A 13,578-nucleotide genomic window follows, 5' to 3' on the forward strand; every position below is an offset into this window, starting at 1 on the left:
ATACACTGCCTCTCCTTTGTCCACCCTGCTTTTTACTTCCTGGAAGAACTCTAACAGATTTTTCAGGTAAGGTTTCCCTTTACAGAAGCCACGCTGACTTCGATTAGTTTTCTCATTAGTCTCCAAGAACCCCGAAACCTCATCCTTAAAAATATACTCCAACACTTTCCCAACCACTGAAGTTAGGCTAACTGGCCTAGAATTTCCCTTTCTTTCACCTTCCGCCTTTCTTAAAGAGTGGAGTTCATCTTAGCTGTGTGCTGTTTGTCGCTGGGCGTCCAGACGTTCTTCCCTAATCTATTTCTTTCTACCTGCAGTGTTTGCTGACCTACCCAATCTGATGCAACACTTGGGGACAAACTTCAAGTACTGGAAGTACCTGGATGAGCAGAACCTGTCTTCCATCCGTCCTCCCCCTGAGCAGTGATTGGACCAAGCGCTACCACAGCTGTTGCCATTCTGCTGTGCTCTGTGGTGACGTGACTAGACCGGGTCCTGCTCGTGAGATCGGGGGAGCAGGGATGACCTTACCCTGGCTGCCACCGTGTGAAGCTCTGAACAAGAACAGAAATGGAGTGCACCTTTACAAGGCTCAGCCCTCCCTGTGCTGGCTACTTCTGCATTTGCCTCTACCTTTTGGGTCTAAAGTTGTCTGTTCACCTGCACAAGAGTTGCTCATAAAACAAGCCCATGCCACTGAGAAATGCAACATGTCATCAAAGAAATGGTGTAGGGAATGTATTGTGCTTGTTTTTCCAATCTGTAGGAAGAAGCACTCCCTCATCTCCTGAGCACTACTGATACCAATTTATAGTTTGTAAAGAAAAGAGAAAATATATATATCTAGGGATAAATGTTTTAAAACTTTTCTCAAATGGGATCATTAATTATTATAATTTAGATAATCTGTTTATTTATTTTGTTAGATGTTTAATATTTTCTATGAATTTATATAAATACTTAAAAAACCAAAGCAAACGTTCAAATAATAACATAAATTGGCCTGATTTGATGCACTAGTGTACTGACCTCTTATTCTCCTGCTGGAACTGCAGCCTTTTTCAAGACATGGTGTAGGAGGCTAAGCTATCTCTTGATGGCAGCTCTTTGGACTTTGACAAGGTTATTGTTTGCCTCATAACTTTTTATAAATTGTGCTCAATTCCACAGGCCTCTGCAAGTCATTGATTTTATACCGAGATGTATCCCTGTCAGGAATCTCTCCCAGATCTGCCTTATTCATAATGTCTTAATGTGCTTCAGTCTCTTTGTGAGGAATGAACAATTTGCTTTTTATCTTTTTCACTTCTAAGGTGATGAAGTTTTTTTTTTGAAAAGGCATATCTCGATCTGCTCAGTCTTTGCTTCTGGACTGACCTTTCCCTTGCTTCTGAGCTCAGAGTATGATGGCAGCAGCTTGTGGTTTATTTCTGGCCGTGAGCTTGCTGCCGGTGTTCCAGACTCCATCACAGGTGTGATGGAACAAACCTGATACATAACGCCCTTTAGATCAGTGAACCAACATGGAATTGTGTATTTAATGTGTAATTTCTGTAACAAAGTGTACCATAGCTAACATGAGAACAGCAAATTCCCATACATCGCAATGTGATCGTGAGCAGATAATCTGCCAGGGGCTTGGGAGAATTCTTCCGTATGGGTCTTTACCATGTATTTGCCACACATCACCACAACATACTGTGCAGTGCTTTGCCTCCTACAGAGTTGGTACATCAGCCAGGGATGTGTGAATTTATAGGAGTGGATTTCCAAACTACCAGCCGTTGTCCAGGTTAAGGCAACCCGATTCCCAGCCAATATCGTGCCATTGCAAATGGGGACTGGCTTGTATGAGGCGTCCTGGTCAGAATGGACCAATTGAGCTGAAGAGCCTATTTCTGTTACAGTTGCTGGTCCCTAGGGGTGCTCCTGAGTGCAGCCAAAGAAAAGCAACATTTTCACAGACAAACTGTGAAACTGAGTGAATATATTCTGTTGTCACTCCGTGGAATCTTGGTGAAAGGCCTCAGATATCATCCCCTGGTGCACTGCTTTTTGTGTTTATTCCTCAAATGTACCTAGTGTTTCACTGCCAGGCGGGATTTGGGCAGCTGCTATGCTTTGTATTCTCAGTGTGGCCAAGAGCAAGATGCGAAGATGGTGTGCTGCCTCCTGGTGCCAAACATTCTCAAGTGTGAGCAGCATCAGCTAGAAGTTGTTGTACACAATGTTACTGATAACATGGGAGTTGGGCAGAAGATTAAAATAACAGTGGTTTTGTCATCTGTAGCTAATTCCTGGTGTAAAGTTTCAGTGAGGGGAGGAATTGGAGGACAGAACAGCTGAATGTGTGGCTGAGGAGCTGGAGCTCGAGGGTTGTATTCAGGCTCTTACATCATTGGAATCCATTCTAGGGCAGAGGTGACCCCACAAGAGGGTTGTATTTGACCTCGAGAACATGATATCCTACTGGGAAAATCTACTAGGCCTACTCAGGAGCGTTGAAACAGAAGCTGGCAGCTACTAAAGCCTATTTTGTGCCCTTGCCACACTCTTCTTCCAAATGGTCGTCGGCAGGAGTGCTTATTCATCAGCTCATGGAAAGAAACTCTTCTTGCCAGGAGACTTCACAAGGCTTGGAATCCATTTTTGCTTCTCTCAGGGTCACCCTTCCCCTGTATACCTCCGGAGCACCAAATGGCTGGGTCTTTTAGTGACACAAGGTAGACCACGTGAATATGATGGAGGATTTTGGCACTCAGAGTGATTCTGCAAGGAAGCTCTTGAGGCAGTGGAATCATTTTCCATATAGATATATATATCTGCTCTTGGCTGGGCTCAGACTGACCTTGTCTAGTGCTGCTGTGCTGGGTCGTTGTCAGTTGCATTTATTTTGTAGTTGTAGTTTCTGCCTATAGTCACTGCGTCAGCTCAGTGACCTTGCATAAGAATAATCAGGCAACTGAATCATTGGTAATGCTCAGTTTTAAAAACTAAGTTCAGTGTTCTCAGTTCCTGATTTATTTTCAAACATTTTTGTGCTGTCCTCAGCTTTTCAGCCTATATTTCCAACGGAGTCTCCAGGGTTCCCAGCTAGGGGGTGGGGAAGAATAATTGGTGAAGCTCTGCCAATTATAAATGGAAACTGCTCTGTTACTGAGGCTGAACTTAAACTTTTGTTATGTAACTCACTTTTTCAGAAGTAATCCAGCTCTTACAGCAGACTTCACTGTGGCTTTAATCGTGTTCTGATCATTGTAGTTCAAAACCTGGCTCTGTAAGCCAGCTACTTACCGACATGTTAATGGTATGGCATTACTCTTCACTCTTTGTATAGGGGTAGCTTTTGATGACAGTGCAGGATAAAGAAGAACAAATTTCATGACATTTGTCAGTGATATTAAACCTGACTCTGAGTTGGTTCCCAGCTAAAGACTGATTTGATTCAATGGTGGATGAGCTCTGATGGCTCATTGTGTTCCTGATGTTCCGTCAGCCTAATTTTCACAATCAACCTCAAAGCCTGAGGTCCTGGTGCAGGTGAAGTGTTTGGAGCAAAATCTTGCCCCATTTGCCCAGCTGCAGTGCTAAGAGAGTTTTAAAACTGGTTAACAGAATCAAAGAAAATTTGGAGTCAGGAATGACTAATGCCAGGATAGTATAGGGATGCTTGCGGCCCCAGGGTAAAATTGGGTTTCCTTTACTTGCTTCATTGTCTCCCAGTTGAAGAATTGACTCCAATTGCTACCAAATGAGTTGGGATTTGGGGAAACGTATAACAGTCAGAATCCTCGAATAAAGATGCATTTCATATAAATGTGAAGTGTTTTAATAAGGCAAAACCAGGATAGCACTTACAAAATGTGTAGTAGAATAGAGAGCTGGGTGTGCAAATGCATTGTTCTTTGAAGGGGGTGGCAGGAAGAAGGCATTTGGCATGTAGTAAGAATATTGAGTTCAGCAGTTTGAGTGCGATGTTACAACTTTACAAGATGTTGGTGAAGCCACATTTAGAGTATCCTGTACAGTTCTGGTCACCCTGCTGCTATAAGGAAGGATGTCCTTAAATCGGAGAGGGTGCAAAAAGTAATTTAAAGCTGTTACTGGAACTGGAGAGTTTGAAGTATAGGCTGGACTATTTTCCCTGTAGAGGAGGTTGAGGGGTGACCTTGTAAAGACCATAAGACAGGAACAGAATTAGGTGAAACCCAACCTTCTGTTTAACTCCCTGTGCCTAAGGAAAAGGACAATCTCACTGTAGTTTGGTGAACTCAGGGAAGGGAATATTATGACAGATTTTTAAAATGCCGTAACTTTCCAAAGCAAAACAAGGGTTGACAAGATTCTGAAAGTGCTGCGAAAAGGTGAAGAGGAGTTGACAGATGTTTGCATTGAAGAAAGAAAGTTTCCCCATGTCGTAGTCCAGGAGAATTCCGATTCTGGTTGGAGTGACAGTGATTCTCAGGTCTGGAGTCCATCCTTTGTGAAGGAATTCAAACTTACTCCTGCAGAGTGAAAACAGCAAGAACTATCACAGGTGAGGCTGCTACTCACTCACACTGTGCATGCCCCGTCCCCACTCACTCGCACCCAGCTGCTCCCCCCCACCCCTGCTACCTACACCCCACAGGTACGTACAATGAACAGAAGCTGCAGAGATCAATCTTTACACCCGCTGTTGCTGTAAATGGGAATGGAGAAGCTTGGAGTTACTGCTGTGTGGGGACTGTTCAAACATATGTAATTCACTCCTCGCAACAATTAAACTGTGCAGTGATCAAGTAAGCAGGCCCACTTGGTGCTCTTGAGACCACCTCGCCTGGCAGTCAGTTGACGGTCAGGAGAGAGTATAGAGTGACTGAGCCTCAGCCATGGCTGACGTAGATGTCCAGAGGGAAGGCAGCTGGGTGGTTAGAGTCCTCTCCCTTGTTTGCATTGCCTGGGATGGGAACTTAGATGCTCACTGCAGTCCTGAAACCACTTTTCCAGTTTGTGTGGTCAGAGCCGGGGGTTCCCAGCTGTTGGTGAAAGAGTTTGAAGAAAAGTGATTTTGTACTTTATGCTACTGGTGTGTTTGGAGGATGCTGCAGTGTGGGTGTTGTTGGGATATCTCTCCAGGGGCTGCTCTAACTTGTTAGTATTGAGACGCAGCAGAGCAGGGTTTACAGCTGCTCAGTAGATCAGCACCTGGCTGGTAGGTTTGACATTCTTGAACCCTCGTTTCCTCACTTGGCCGTGGTGGAATTTTCATCAATATTTATCGTGAGGCGATGGTTACTGAGATTTTGGAAGTGACCCATGTTGACCAGGCCTTGCTATGGGTAAAGATTGTTAAGTTTGGACCATTCTCTTGAATACTTCAGTGAAGTGGGTCAAACATTCCTTCAAAACAGGTTCTGGAGGGAATACTGTACTTCATAGCTCACGGTTTAAACCAGATTTTCCCCAAATTTTTCCATTGGTCCCTGCTGCCTCCTACACCCTCCACCACCCAACTCTGAGGGGTTTGTTTTTCTGCTCACCCCAACCCCATGTTCTGGTGGTTAAAATGGTTTAGAAATATAAATGCAGCAAAGCTGCTGCGGAGGCAGATCTGAGAGCAGGCCAGGATGAAAGCACTGAGACCTATCTGCTTCCAGTTACAGGGCAGAGGCCTCAGGTGCTAGATGGGAATGGGAACAACTGCTCGGTGTCATGTGTGGGCATCCTGCCTCTGAGCTGAGTGATGTGATGTTCACAACCTACCTGGGTGGGGTGCGGATGTGCCTCATACACCAGGAAGTAAGGTTGGAGCCCAGATGACCGTCCCGTGGCATGTCTGTGGAGGCCACTCCAATCCTGTACTCCATGTCCTCATCTACCTCCACTTCCCAGTAATGTCGTCCTCGAACTGGTACCAATTGTGCCATGACAGTGGCAGCACTAAGAATGAGCAGAGATGGTCAGGAGCTCACATCTGTCCACAGCTGTGGAGCCCAGTACTCCCTCACGGGACAGTGAAGTCCATAGAAACAGCTGTTCACATCCCTGAACAATGATTCCCTGTCCATGTCCAGCACCGTGAGTACAGTTTCACATGTCCACACAGTGTGTTACACCAAACCCCATCTACCAGTCTCCTACCCAGACCCTCCATCCCAATACACTTCCTAACTGGATCTATCCTACTTCCCGTTCTGCCACACTCTATGTCTGGACTGTGGCTGTGATTGGCTGCTGTCGTCCAGGAGCACTTACTCCACTGGGCAGCCTGACCATGTTAGGGTTCTGCAGTTAATTCAGGGTTTATTTCTTTCTCCAAATGTATGCTTAATTCATAATCTACAGCAAATATGATCGGAATGTTTTTTTTCCCTATATTCTTACTGAACAATCCATTCAATACTTGTGTCAACTGGATCAGCATATTTATGGATGATACCGAGACTGAGGGTGTCATGGATAGTGAAGGGAAACTATCAACGTTTGTAGTGGCTATCTGGACCAGATGGAATTTAATGCCAACAAGTGTGAGGTGTTGCACTTTGAGAGGACAAACCAGGGTACGATTTACATGGTCAGTGGTAGGGCACTGAGGAATGTGGTAGAACAGAGGGATCTGGGAATACAGATCCATAATTCCACAGGTAGATAGGCTCATAAAGCTTTTGGCAAGTGCACCTTCATAAATCAAAGCATGAAGTACAGGATATGGGATGTTATGTTGAAGTTGTGTAAGACATTGTTGGGGCCTAATTTGGAGCATTGTGTACAGTTCTGGTCACCTACCTACAGGAAAGATATCAATAAAATCAAAATACTACAGAGAAAATTTTACCAGGACTTGACTGAGTTATCAGGAAAGATTGAATTGAACTTTGTTCCCTGGAGTTTAGGAGAATTAGGGACGATTTGATAGAAATATGCAAAATTATGAGGGGTATAGATGGAGTAAATGCAGAGTTTGGGTGAGACTGGAACTAGAGGTCATGGATTAAGGTTGAAAGGTGAAATATTTAAGGGGAACACAAGGGGGAATTTATTTATTCAGAGGGTGGTGTGAGTGTGGAACAAGCTGCCAGTGGAATTGGTGAATGCAGGTTTGATTTCAATATTTAAGAGAAATTTGGATAGGTATATGAATGGCAAGAGTATGGGAGAGCCATGGTCCAGGTGTGGGTGGATGTGACTAGGAAGAGTAACAGATAAGTACGGACTACATTGGCCAAAGGGCCTGTTTGTATGCTGTAGTGCTCTATGACTCTGTGATAGTGATTTTGAAGGGGAATGTGAACAAGTAGTAAATGGAGGGGATATGGATCATAAGGGAGGGTAAGTGCCTGGAATACTCTGCCTGAGAGAGTGGAGGCAGTTCGGATACTGACAGCATTTAACACATTTCTGTAAAAGGATTTGAAATGCTTAAGCATAGAGGGCTATAGATTAGAATCAGGTTTAATATCATCGGCATATTTCATGAAATTTGTTAACTTGGCAGCAGCAGCAATACATGATAAATATAGAAAAAATGAATTACAGTAAGTATATATTAAATAGCTTTTTAATGAAGTGCAAAAACAGAAATAAAAAAGTGAGGTTAGTGTACATGGGTTCAATGTCCATTTGGGAGTTGGATGGCAGAGGGGAGAAGCTGTTCCTGAATCGCTGAGTGTGTGCCTTCAGGCTCCTGTACCTCCTTCCTGATGGTAACAATGGGAAGAGGGCATGCCCTGGGTGATGGGATTAATGTGGAGGGTTCCCCCCATGGTCAGTATGGATGAGTCTGGCTGAATGGCCTATTTCCATGCTGTATAAGACCACAGAAGCAGAATTGGGCCATTTGGCCCATCGAGTCTGCTCTGCCATTCCATCATGGCTGATTTATTATCTCTCTCAACCCCATTCTCCTGCCTTCTCCCTGTAACCTCTGATGCCCTGACTAATCAAGAACCAATCAACCTCTGCTTTAAATATATTCAATGACTTGGCTTCCACAACTGCCTCTGGCAATGAATTCCACAGATTCACAATCCTCCGACTTTAAAAAAATCCTAGTCATCTCTTGTAAATGGAAGTCTCTCTATTCTGAGGTTGTGCCCTCAGATCCTAGACTCCCCCACTATAGGAAACATCCTTCCTGTGTCCACTCTATCCAGACCTTTCAATATTCAATGGGTTTAAATTAGATCCCCCTCAATGTTCTAAATTCTAGTGAGTACAGTCCCAGAACATCAAAAGCTGGAAGATGATGCTGGTGAGGTAGTAATGGGGGACAAAGAAATGGCAGATGAACTTAAGTACTTGGCTTCAGTCTTCACTGTGGAAGATGCTAGCAGTGTGCCAGAAGTCTGTGAGTGTCAGGGAGGAGGAGTGAGCGCCATTGCTATTACAAAGGGAGAACTGCTCGGCAAATGGAAAGGTCTTAAGGTTGATAAATTACATGGACTAGCTGGACCACATCCCAGCGTCCTGAGAGAGGTTGCTGAAGAGATAATGGATGCATTGGTCATAATCTTTCAAGAATCACTTGATTCTAGCATGGTCTTGGAGGACTGGAAAATTGCAAATGTCACTCCACTCTTAAGGAAGGAAGGCAAGAGAGGAAATTATAGGTCAGTTAGCCTGACTTTAGTGGTTGGGAGAGTGTTGGAGTCCATTATTAAGGACAAGGTTTTGGGGTACTTGGAAATTAATGATAAAACAATTCAAAGTCAACATGGTTTTGTTAAAGGAAAATCTTGCCTGACAAATCTGTTAGAATTTTTCAAGGAAGTAACAAGTAGGGTAGACAAAGGAGAGTCTGTGGATTACGTTTACTTGGATTTTCAGAAGGCATTTGATAAGGTGTCTCACATGAGGCTGTTTAACAACATAAAATCCTAAGGTGTTGCAGGAAAGATACTGGCATGGATAGAGGAATGTCTGACAGGCAGGAGGCAGCGAGTGGGAATAAAGGGGGCCTACTCTGGTTGGCTGCCTGTGACTAGTGGTGTTCCTCAGGGGTCAGTATTGGGACCGCTATTTTTCACATTGTTTGTCAATGATTTAGATAATGGAATTGATGGCTTTGTGACAAAGTTTGCGGATGATATGAAGATAGGTGGAGGGGTAGGTAGTGCAGAGGAAGCAATGCGATTGCAGCAGGACTTAGACAAACTGGAAGAATGGGCAAAAAAAGTCACGGATAGAACATAGAATAGTACAGCACAGTACAGGCCCTTCGGCCCACAATGTTGTGCTGACTCTCAAACCCTGACTCCCTTATAAGCCCCCACTTTAAATTCCTCCATATACCTGTCTAGTAGTCTCTTAAACTTCACCAGTGTATCTGCCTCCACTACTGACTCAGGCAGTGCATTTCACGCACCAACCACTCTCTGAGTAAAAAAAACCTTCCCCTAATATCCCTCTTGAACTTCTCACCCCTTACCTTAAAGCCATGTCCTCTTGTATTGAGCAGTGGTGCCCTGGGGAAGAGGTGCTGGCTATCCACTCTATCTATTCGTCTTATTATCTTGTACACCTCTATCATGTCTCCTCTCATCCTCCTCTTCTCCAAAGAGTAAAGCCCTAGCTCCCTTAATCTCTGATCATAATGCATACTCTCTAAACCAGGCAGCATCCTGGTAAATCTCCTCTGTACCCTTTCCAATGCTTCCACATCCTTCCTATAGTGAGGCGACCAGAACTGGACACAGTACTCCAAGTGTGGCTGAACCAGAGTTTTATAGAGCTGCATCATTACATTGTGACTCTTAAACTCTATCCCTCAACTTATGAAAGCTAACACCCCATAAGCTTTCTTAACTACCCTATCCACCTGTGAGGCAACTTTCAGGGATCTGTGGACATGTACCCCCAGATCCCTCTGCTCCTCCACACTACCAAGTATCCTGCCATTTACTTTGTACTCTGCCTTGGAGTTTGTCCTTCCAAAGTGTACCACCTCACACTTCTCTGGGTTGAACTCCATCTGCCACTTCTCAGCCCACTTCTGCATCCTATCAATGTCTCTCTGCAATCTTTGACAATCCTCTACACTATCTACAACACCACCAACCTTTGTGTCGTCTGTAAACTTGCCAACCCACCCTTCTACCCCCACATCCAGGTCGTTAATAAAAATCACAAAAGGTAGAGTTCCCAGAACAGATCCTTGTGGGGCACCACTAGTCACAATCCTCCAGTCTGAATGTACTCCCTCCACCATGACCCTCTGCCTTCTGCATACAGTGTTGGGAAATGTATGATAATGTATTTTGGTAAAAGGAACAACAGTGCAGACTATTACCTAAATGTGGAGAAGATTCAAATATCAGAGGTGCAGAGGGACTTAGGAGTCCTCATACAAGACTCCCAGAAGGTTAATTTACAGGTTGAGTCTGTGGTAAGGGTGGCAAGTGCAATGTTGGCATTTATTTCAAGGGGAATAGAATATAAAAACAAGGAGGTAATGTTGAAGCTTTATAAGACGCTAGTCAGGCCACACTTGGAGTATTGTCAACAGTTTTGAGCCCCGTATCTCAGAAATGATGTGTTGTCATTGGAGAGAGTCGAGAGGAGGTCCACGAGGATGATTCCGGGAATTAAGAGATTAACATAACTGGCAACTTTGGGCCTGTACTCACAGGAATTTAGAAGAATGCGGGAGGAAACTTACTGAATGTCGAAAGGACTAGATAAGGTGGATGTGGAGAGGATGTTTCCTCTAGTGGGGGTATATTCTAAGGGCAGAGCCTCAAAATTGAGGATCAACCTTTTAGAACAGAAGTAAGGAGGAATTTTTTTTAGCCAGTGTGTGGTGAATCTGTGGAATGCTCTGTCACAGACTGCAGTTGAAGCCAAGTCTGTGGGTATATTCAAGCTGATAGATTCCTGATTGGTTGGGGCAACAAGAGATATGGTAAGAGGGCAAATGTATGGAGTTGATTGGTATCTGGAATTAGCCAGAAGGAAATGGCAGAGCAGACTCAGTGGGCTGAATGGCCTAATTCGGCTCCTATGTCTTGTGTTCTTAAAAGCTCTCCATATATATATATATATTCTTTCATTCCCGGTATCATTCTCTTAAACCTTCCCTGGAACCTCTCCAATGCCAGCACGCCTTTTCTTAGATAAGGGGCCTAAAACTGCTCTCAGTACTCCAAATGTGGTCTGACCAATGCCTTATAAAGCCTCAGAATTGCAACCTTGCTTTTATGTTCGAGGCAAGTAGCTGGGTGACTGTCAGAAGAAATGGAAATGTGAATGGCATCCCTGTCTGTGGCCATTCCCCTCAAAAATAAGTTTTGGATGCTGTTGTGGGGGTGGCCTCCCAGGGGAATGCTACAGAGACCAAGTTACTGGCACTGAGCATGGTTCCGTGGTGCAGAAGGTGAAGAGGGGAGCAGTAGTGATAGGGGACTCAATAGTCAGGGAACAGACAGGAGATTCTGTGGACCTGAACAGGACATCCGGATGGTATGTTGCCTCTCAGGTGCTGGCGTCAGGGACATCTTGGATCATGTCCACAACATCTTAGAAAGGGAGGGAGAGTAGCCAGATGTCTTGGTACATATTGGTGCCAATGACGTAGGAAGAAAAGGCAATGAGATCCTAAAGAAAGAGTTTAGAGAGCTGAGAAGCAGAACTTCCAGGGTAGTAATTTCTAGATTGCCGCTTGTGCCACACAGCAGTGAGGATAGAAACAGGATGATTTGGCAGATAAATATGTGGCTGAGAAACTGGTGCAGGGGGCAGGGCCTCAGGTTCTTTGATCATTGGGATCTCTTCTGGGGGAGGTATGACTATAGAAAGGGGCCAGGTTGTACCTGAACCTGAATATTCTTGCAAGCAGGTGTTAGAGCTGTTGGGGAGGGTTTAAACTAATCTGGCAGTGGGTGGGAACTGGAATGAAGGGACTTGGGATATGATGATTGGTTTTAAAAAATATGTAGTCAGACTGACGTGAAGGACAGGCAGATAACAAGACAGAATTGCAGCTGGCAGGGTGATTATCAGTGCATTAGGGGTGCAAAATCAAAAAGGGTACCAAATACAGTACTCAAAAGTGTTATATCTCAGTGCATGCAGTATAAGAAATAAGGTGGACGATCTTGTTGCAGTTTTACAGATTGTCAGGTTTGATGGTGTGGCCATCACTGAATTGTGGCTGAAGGATGGTTGTAGTTGGGAGCTGAATGTCCAAGGTTACACATTAAATCGGAGGGATAGGAAGGTAAGCAGAGGGGGTGGTGTGGCTCTACTGGTAAAGAAAGGCATCAAATCACTAAAAGATGTGACATAGGATCGGAAGATGTTGAATCCTTGTGGGTTGAGTTAAGAAACTGTAAGGGTAAAAGGACCCTGATGGCAGTTGTATACAGACCTCCCAACAGTAACTGGAATGTGGACCACAGATTACAACAGGAAATAGAAAAGGCGTGTCAAGAGGGCAATGTTATGATAGTCATGGAAGATTTCAAAATGCAGGTCAATTGAGAAAATCAGGTTGGAAATGGATCTCAAGACAGTGAGTTTGTTGAATACCTACAAGATGGCTTTTTAGAGCAATTTGTCATTGAGCCTACTAGGGGTCAGCTATACTGGATTGGGTGTTATGTAATGAACCAGAGGTGATTAGGGAGCTTAAGGTGAAAGAACCTTTAGGAACCAGTGATCACAATATGATTTGAGTTCAACTTGAAATTTGATAGGGAGAAAGTAGTCTGATGTAGCAGTATTTCAGTGGAGCAAAGGAAATTACAGTGGTATGAAAGAGGAGTTGGCCAAAGTAAATTGGAAGGAACTCCTGGCAGGGATGACAGCACAGCAGCAATAGCGTGAGCTTCTGGGGGGAAATGAGAAAGGTGTAGGACAAATGTATTCCAAAAACGAAGAAATATACTCAAATGGAAAAATAGTACAACCATGGCAGCTGAAAAGGGAAGTCCAAGCTAATGTAAAAGCAAAACAGAGGGCATAAAACAAAGCAAGAAGTAGCAGGAAGATAGAAGACTGAGAAGCTTTTAAAAACCTGGAGAGAGCAATTAAAAGAATCATGAGGAGGGAAAAGATGAAATACAAGAGCAAGCTAACAAACAATATCAACATGGATAGTAAAAGCTTTTTCAAGTACGTATAAATAAATAGAGAGATGAGAGCAGATATAGGACCGCTAGAAAGTGAGAGATATAATAACAGGGGACAAGGAGATGGTAGATGAACTCAATGAGTATTTTGCATCAGTATTCACTGTGGTAGACACCAGCGATGTGCTGGATGTTGTAGTGTGTGAAGGAAGAGAAGTGGGTGTAGTTACTGTTATAAGGAAGAAGGTGCTTAAAAAGCTGAAAGACCTAAGGGTACAGAAGTCACCCGGACCAGATGAACAGCATCCTGGGATTCCGAAAGAGGTAGCATTAGAGATTGTGGTGGCTTCAGCAGTGATCTTTCAAAAATCATTGGACTCTGGCATGGTGCCAGAGGACCAGAAAATTGCAAATGTCGCTCCACTTTTTAAGAAAGGAGGGAGGCTGCAGTAAGGAATTTATAGACCAGCTAGCCTGACCTTGGTGATTGGAAAGATGTTGGAATCAAATTGTTAAGGATGAGGTTATG

General features: G+C 44.1%; 2 protein-coding genes across 11 annotated transcripts in view; one reads left to right on the forward strand and one right to left on the reverse strand.

Annotated features, from left to right (window-relative positions):
- pde8a (phosphodiesterase 8A) overlaps nucleotides 1–1,179 on the forward strand; it is a 145,964-nt gene extending 144,785 nt beyond the window's left edge. For 4 of the 7 annotated variants that reach the window (XM_063066326.1, XM_063066322.1, XM_063066323.1 and 1 more), the window contains one exon: nucleotides 318–1,165. In XM_063066326.1, coding sequence (XP_062922396.1) covers nucleotides 318–427 — 110 coding nt within the window. In that variant the 3' untranslated portion in view covers nucleotides 428–1,165. Of the gene's footprint in view, nucleotides 1–317 lie in introns of all 7 variants that reach the window. The other 3 variants (XM_063066327.1, XM_063066321.1, XM_063066320.1) reach the window with 3 other exon arrangements.
- A 2,642-nt stretch (nucleotides 1,180–3,821) lies between these two features.
- The window catches only part of LOC134355835 (fibronectin type III and SPRY domain-containing protein 2), a 47,046-nt gene continuing 37,289 nt past the window's right edge, over nucleotides 3,822–13,578 (reverse strand). The window contains exons 11-12 of one of the 4 annotated variants that reach the window (XM_063066330.1): nucleotides 5,746–5,922; nucleotides 3,822–4,505 (exon numbers count right to left, since the gene is read on the reverse strand). In XM_063066330.1, the coding sequence (XP_062922400.1) occupies nucleotides 4,253–4,505; nucleotides 5,746–5,922 (430 nt within the window). In that variant the 3' untranslated portion in view covers nucleotides 3,822–4,252. The remainder of the gene's footprint in view (nucleotides 4,506–5,745; nucleotides 5,923–13,578) is intronic. The other 3 variants (XM_063066329.1, XM_063066328.1, XM_063066331.1) reach the window with 3 other exon arrangements.

The sequence above is a fragment of the Mobula hypostoma genome, chromosome 13 (assembly GCF_963921235.1).
Source record: "Mobula hypostoma chromosome 13, sMobHyp1.1, whole genome shotgun sequence".
Taxonomy (NCBI): domain Eukaryota; kingdom Metazoa; phylum Chordata; class Chondrichthyes; order Myliobatiformes; family Myliobatidae; genus Mobula; species Mobula hypostoma.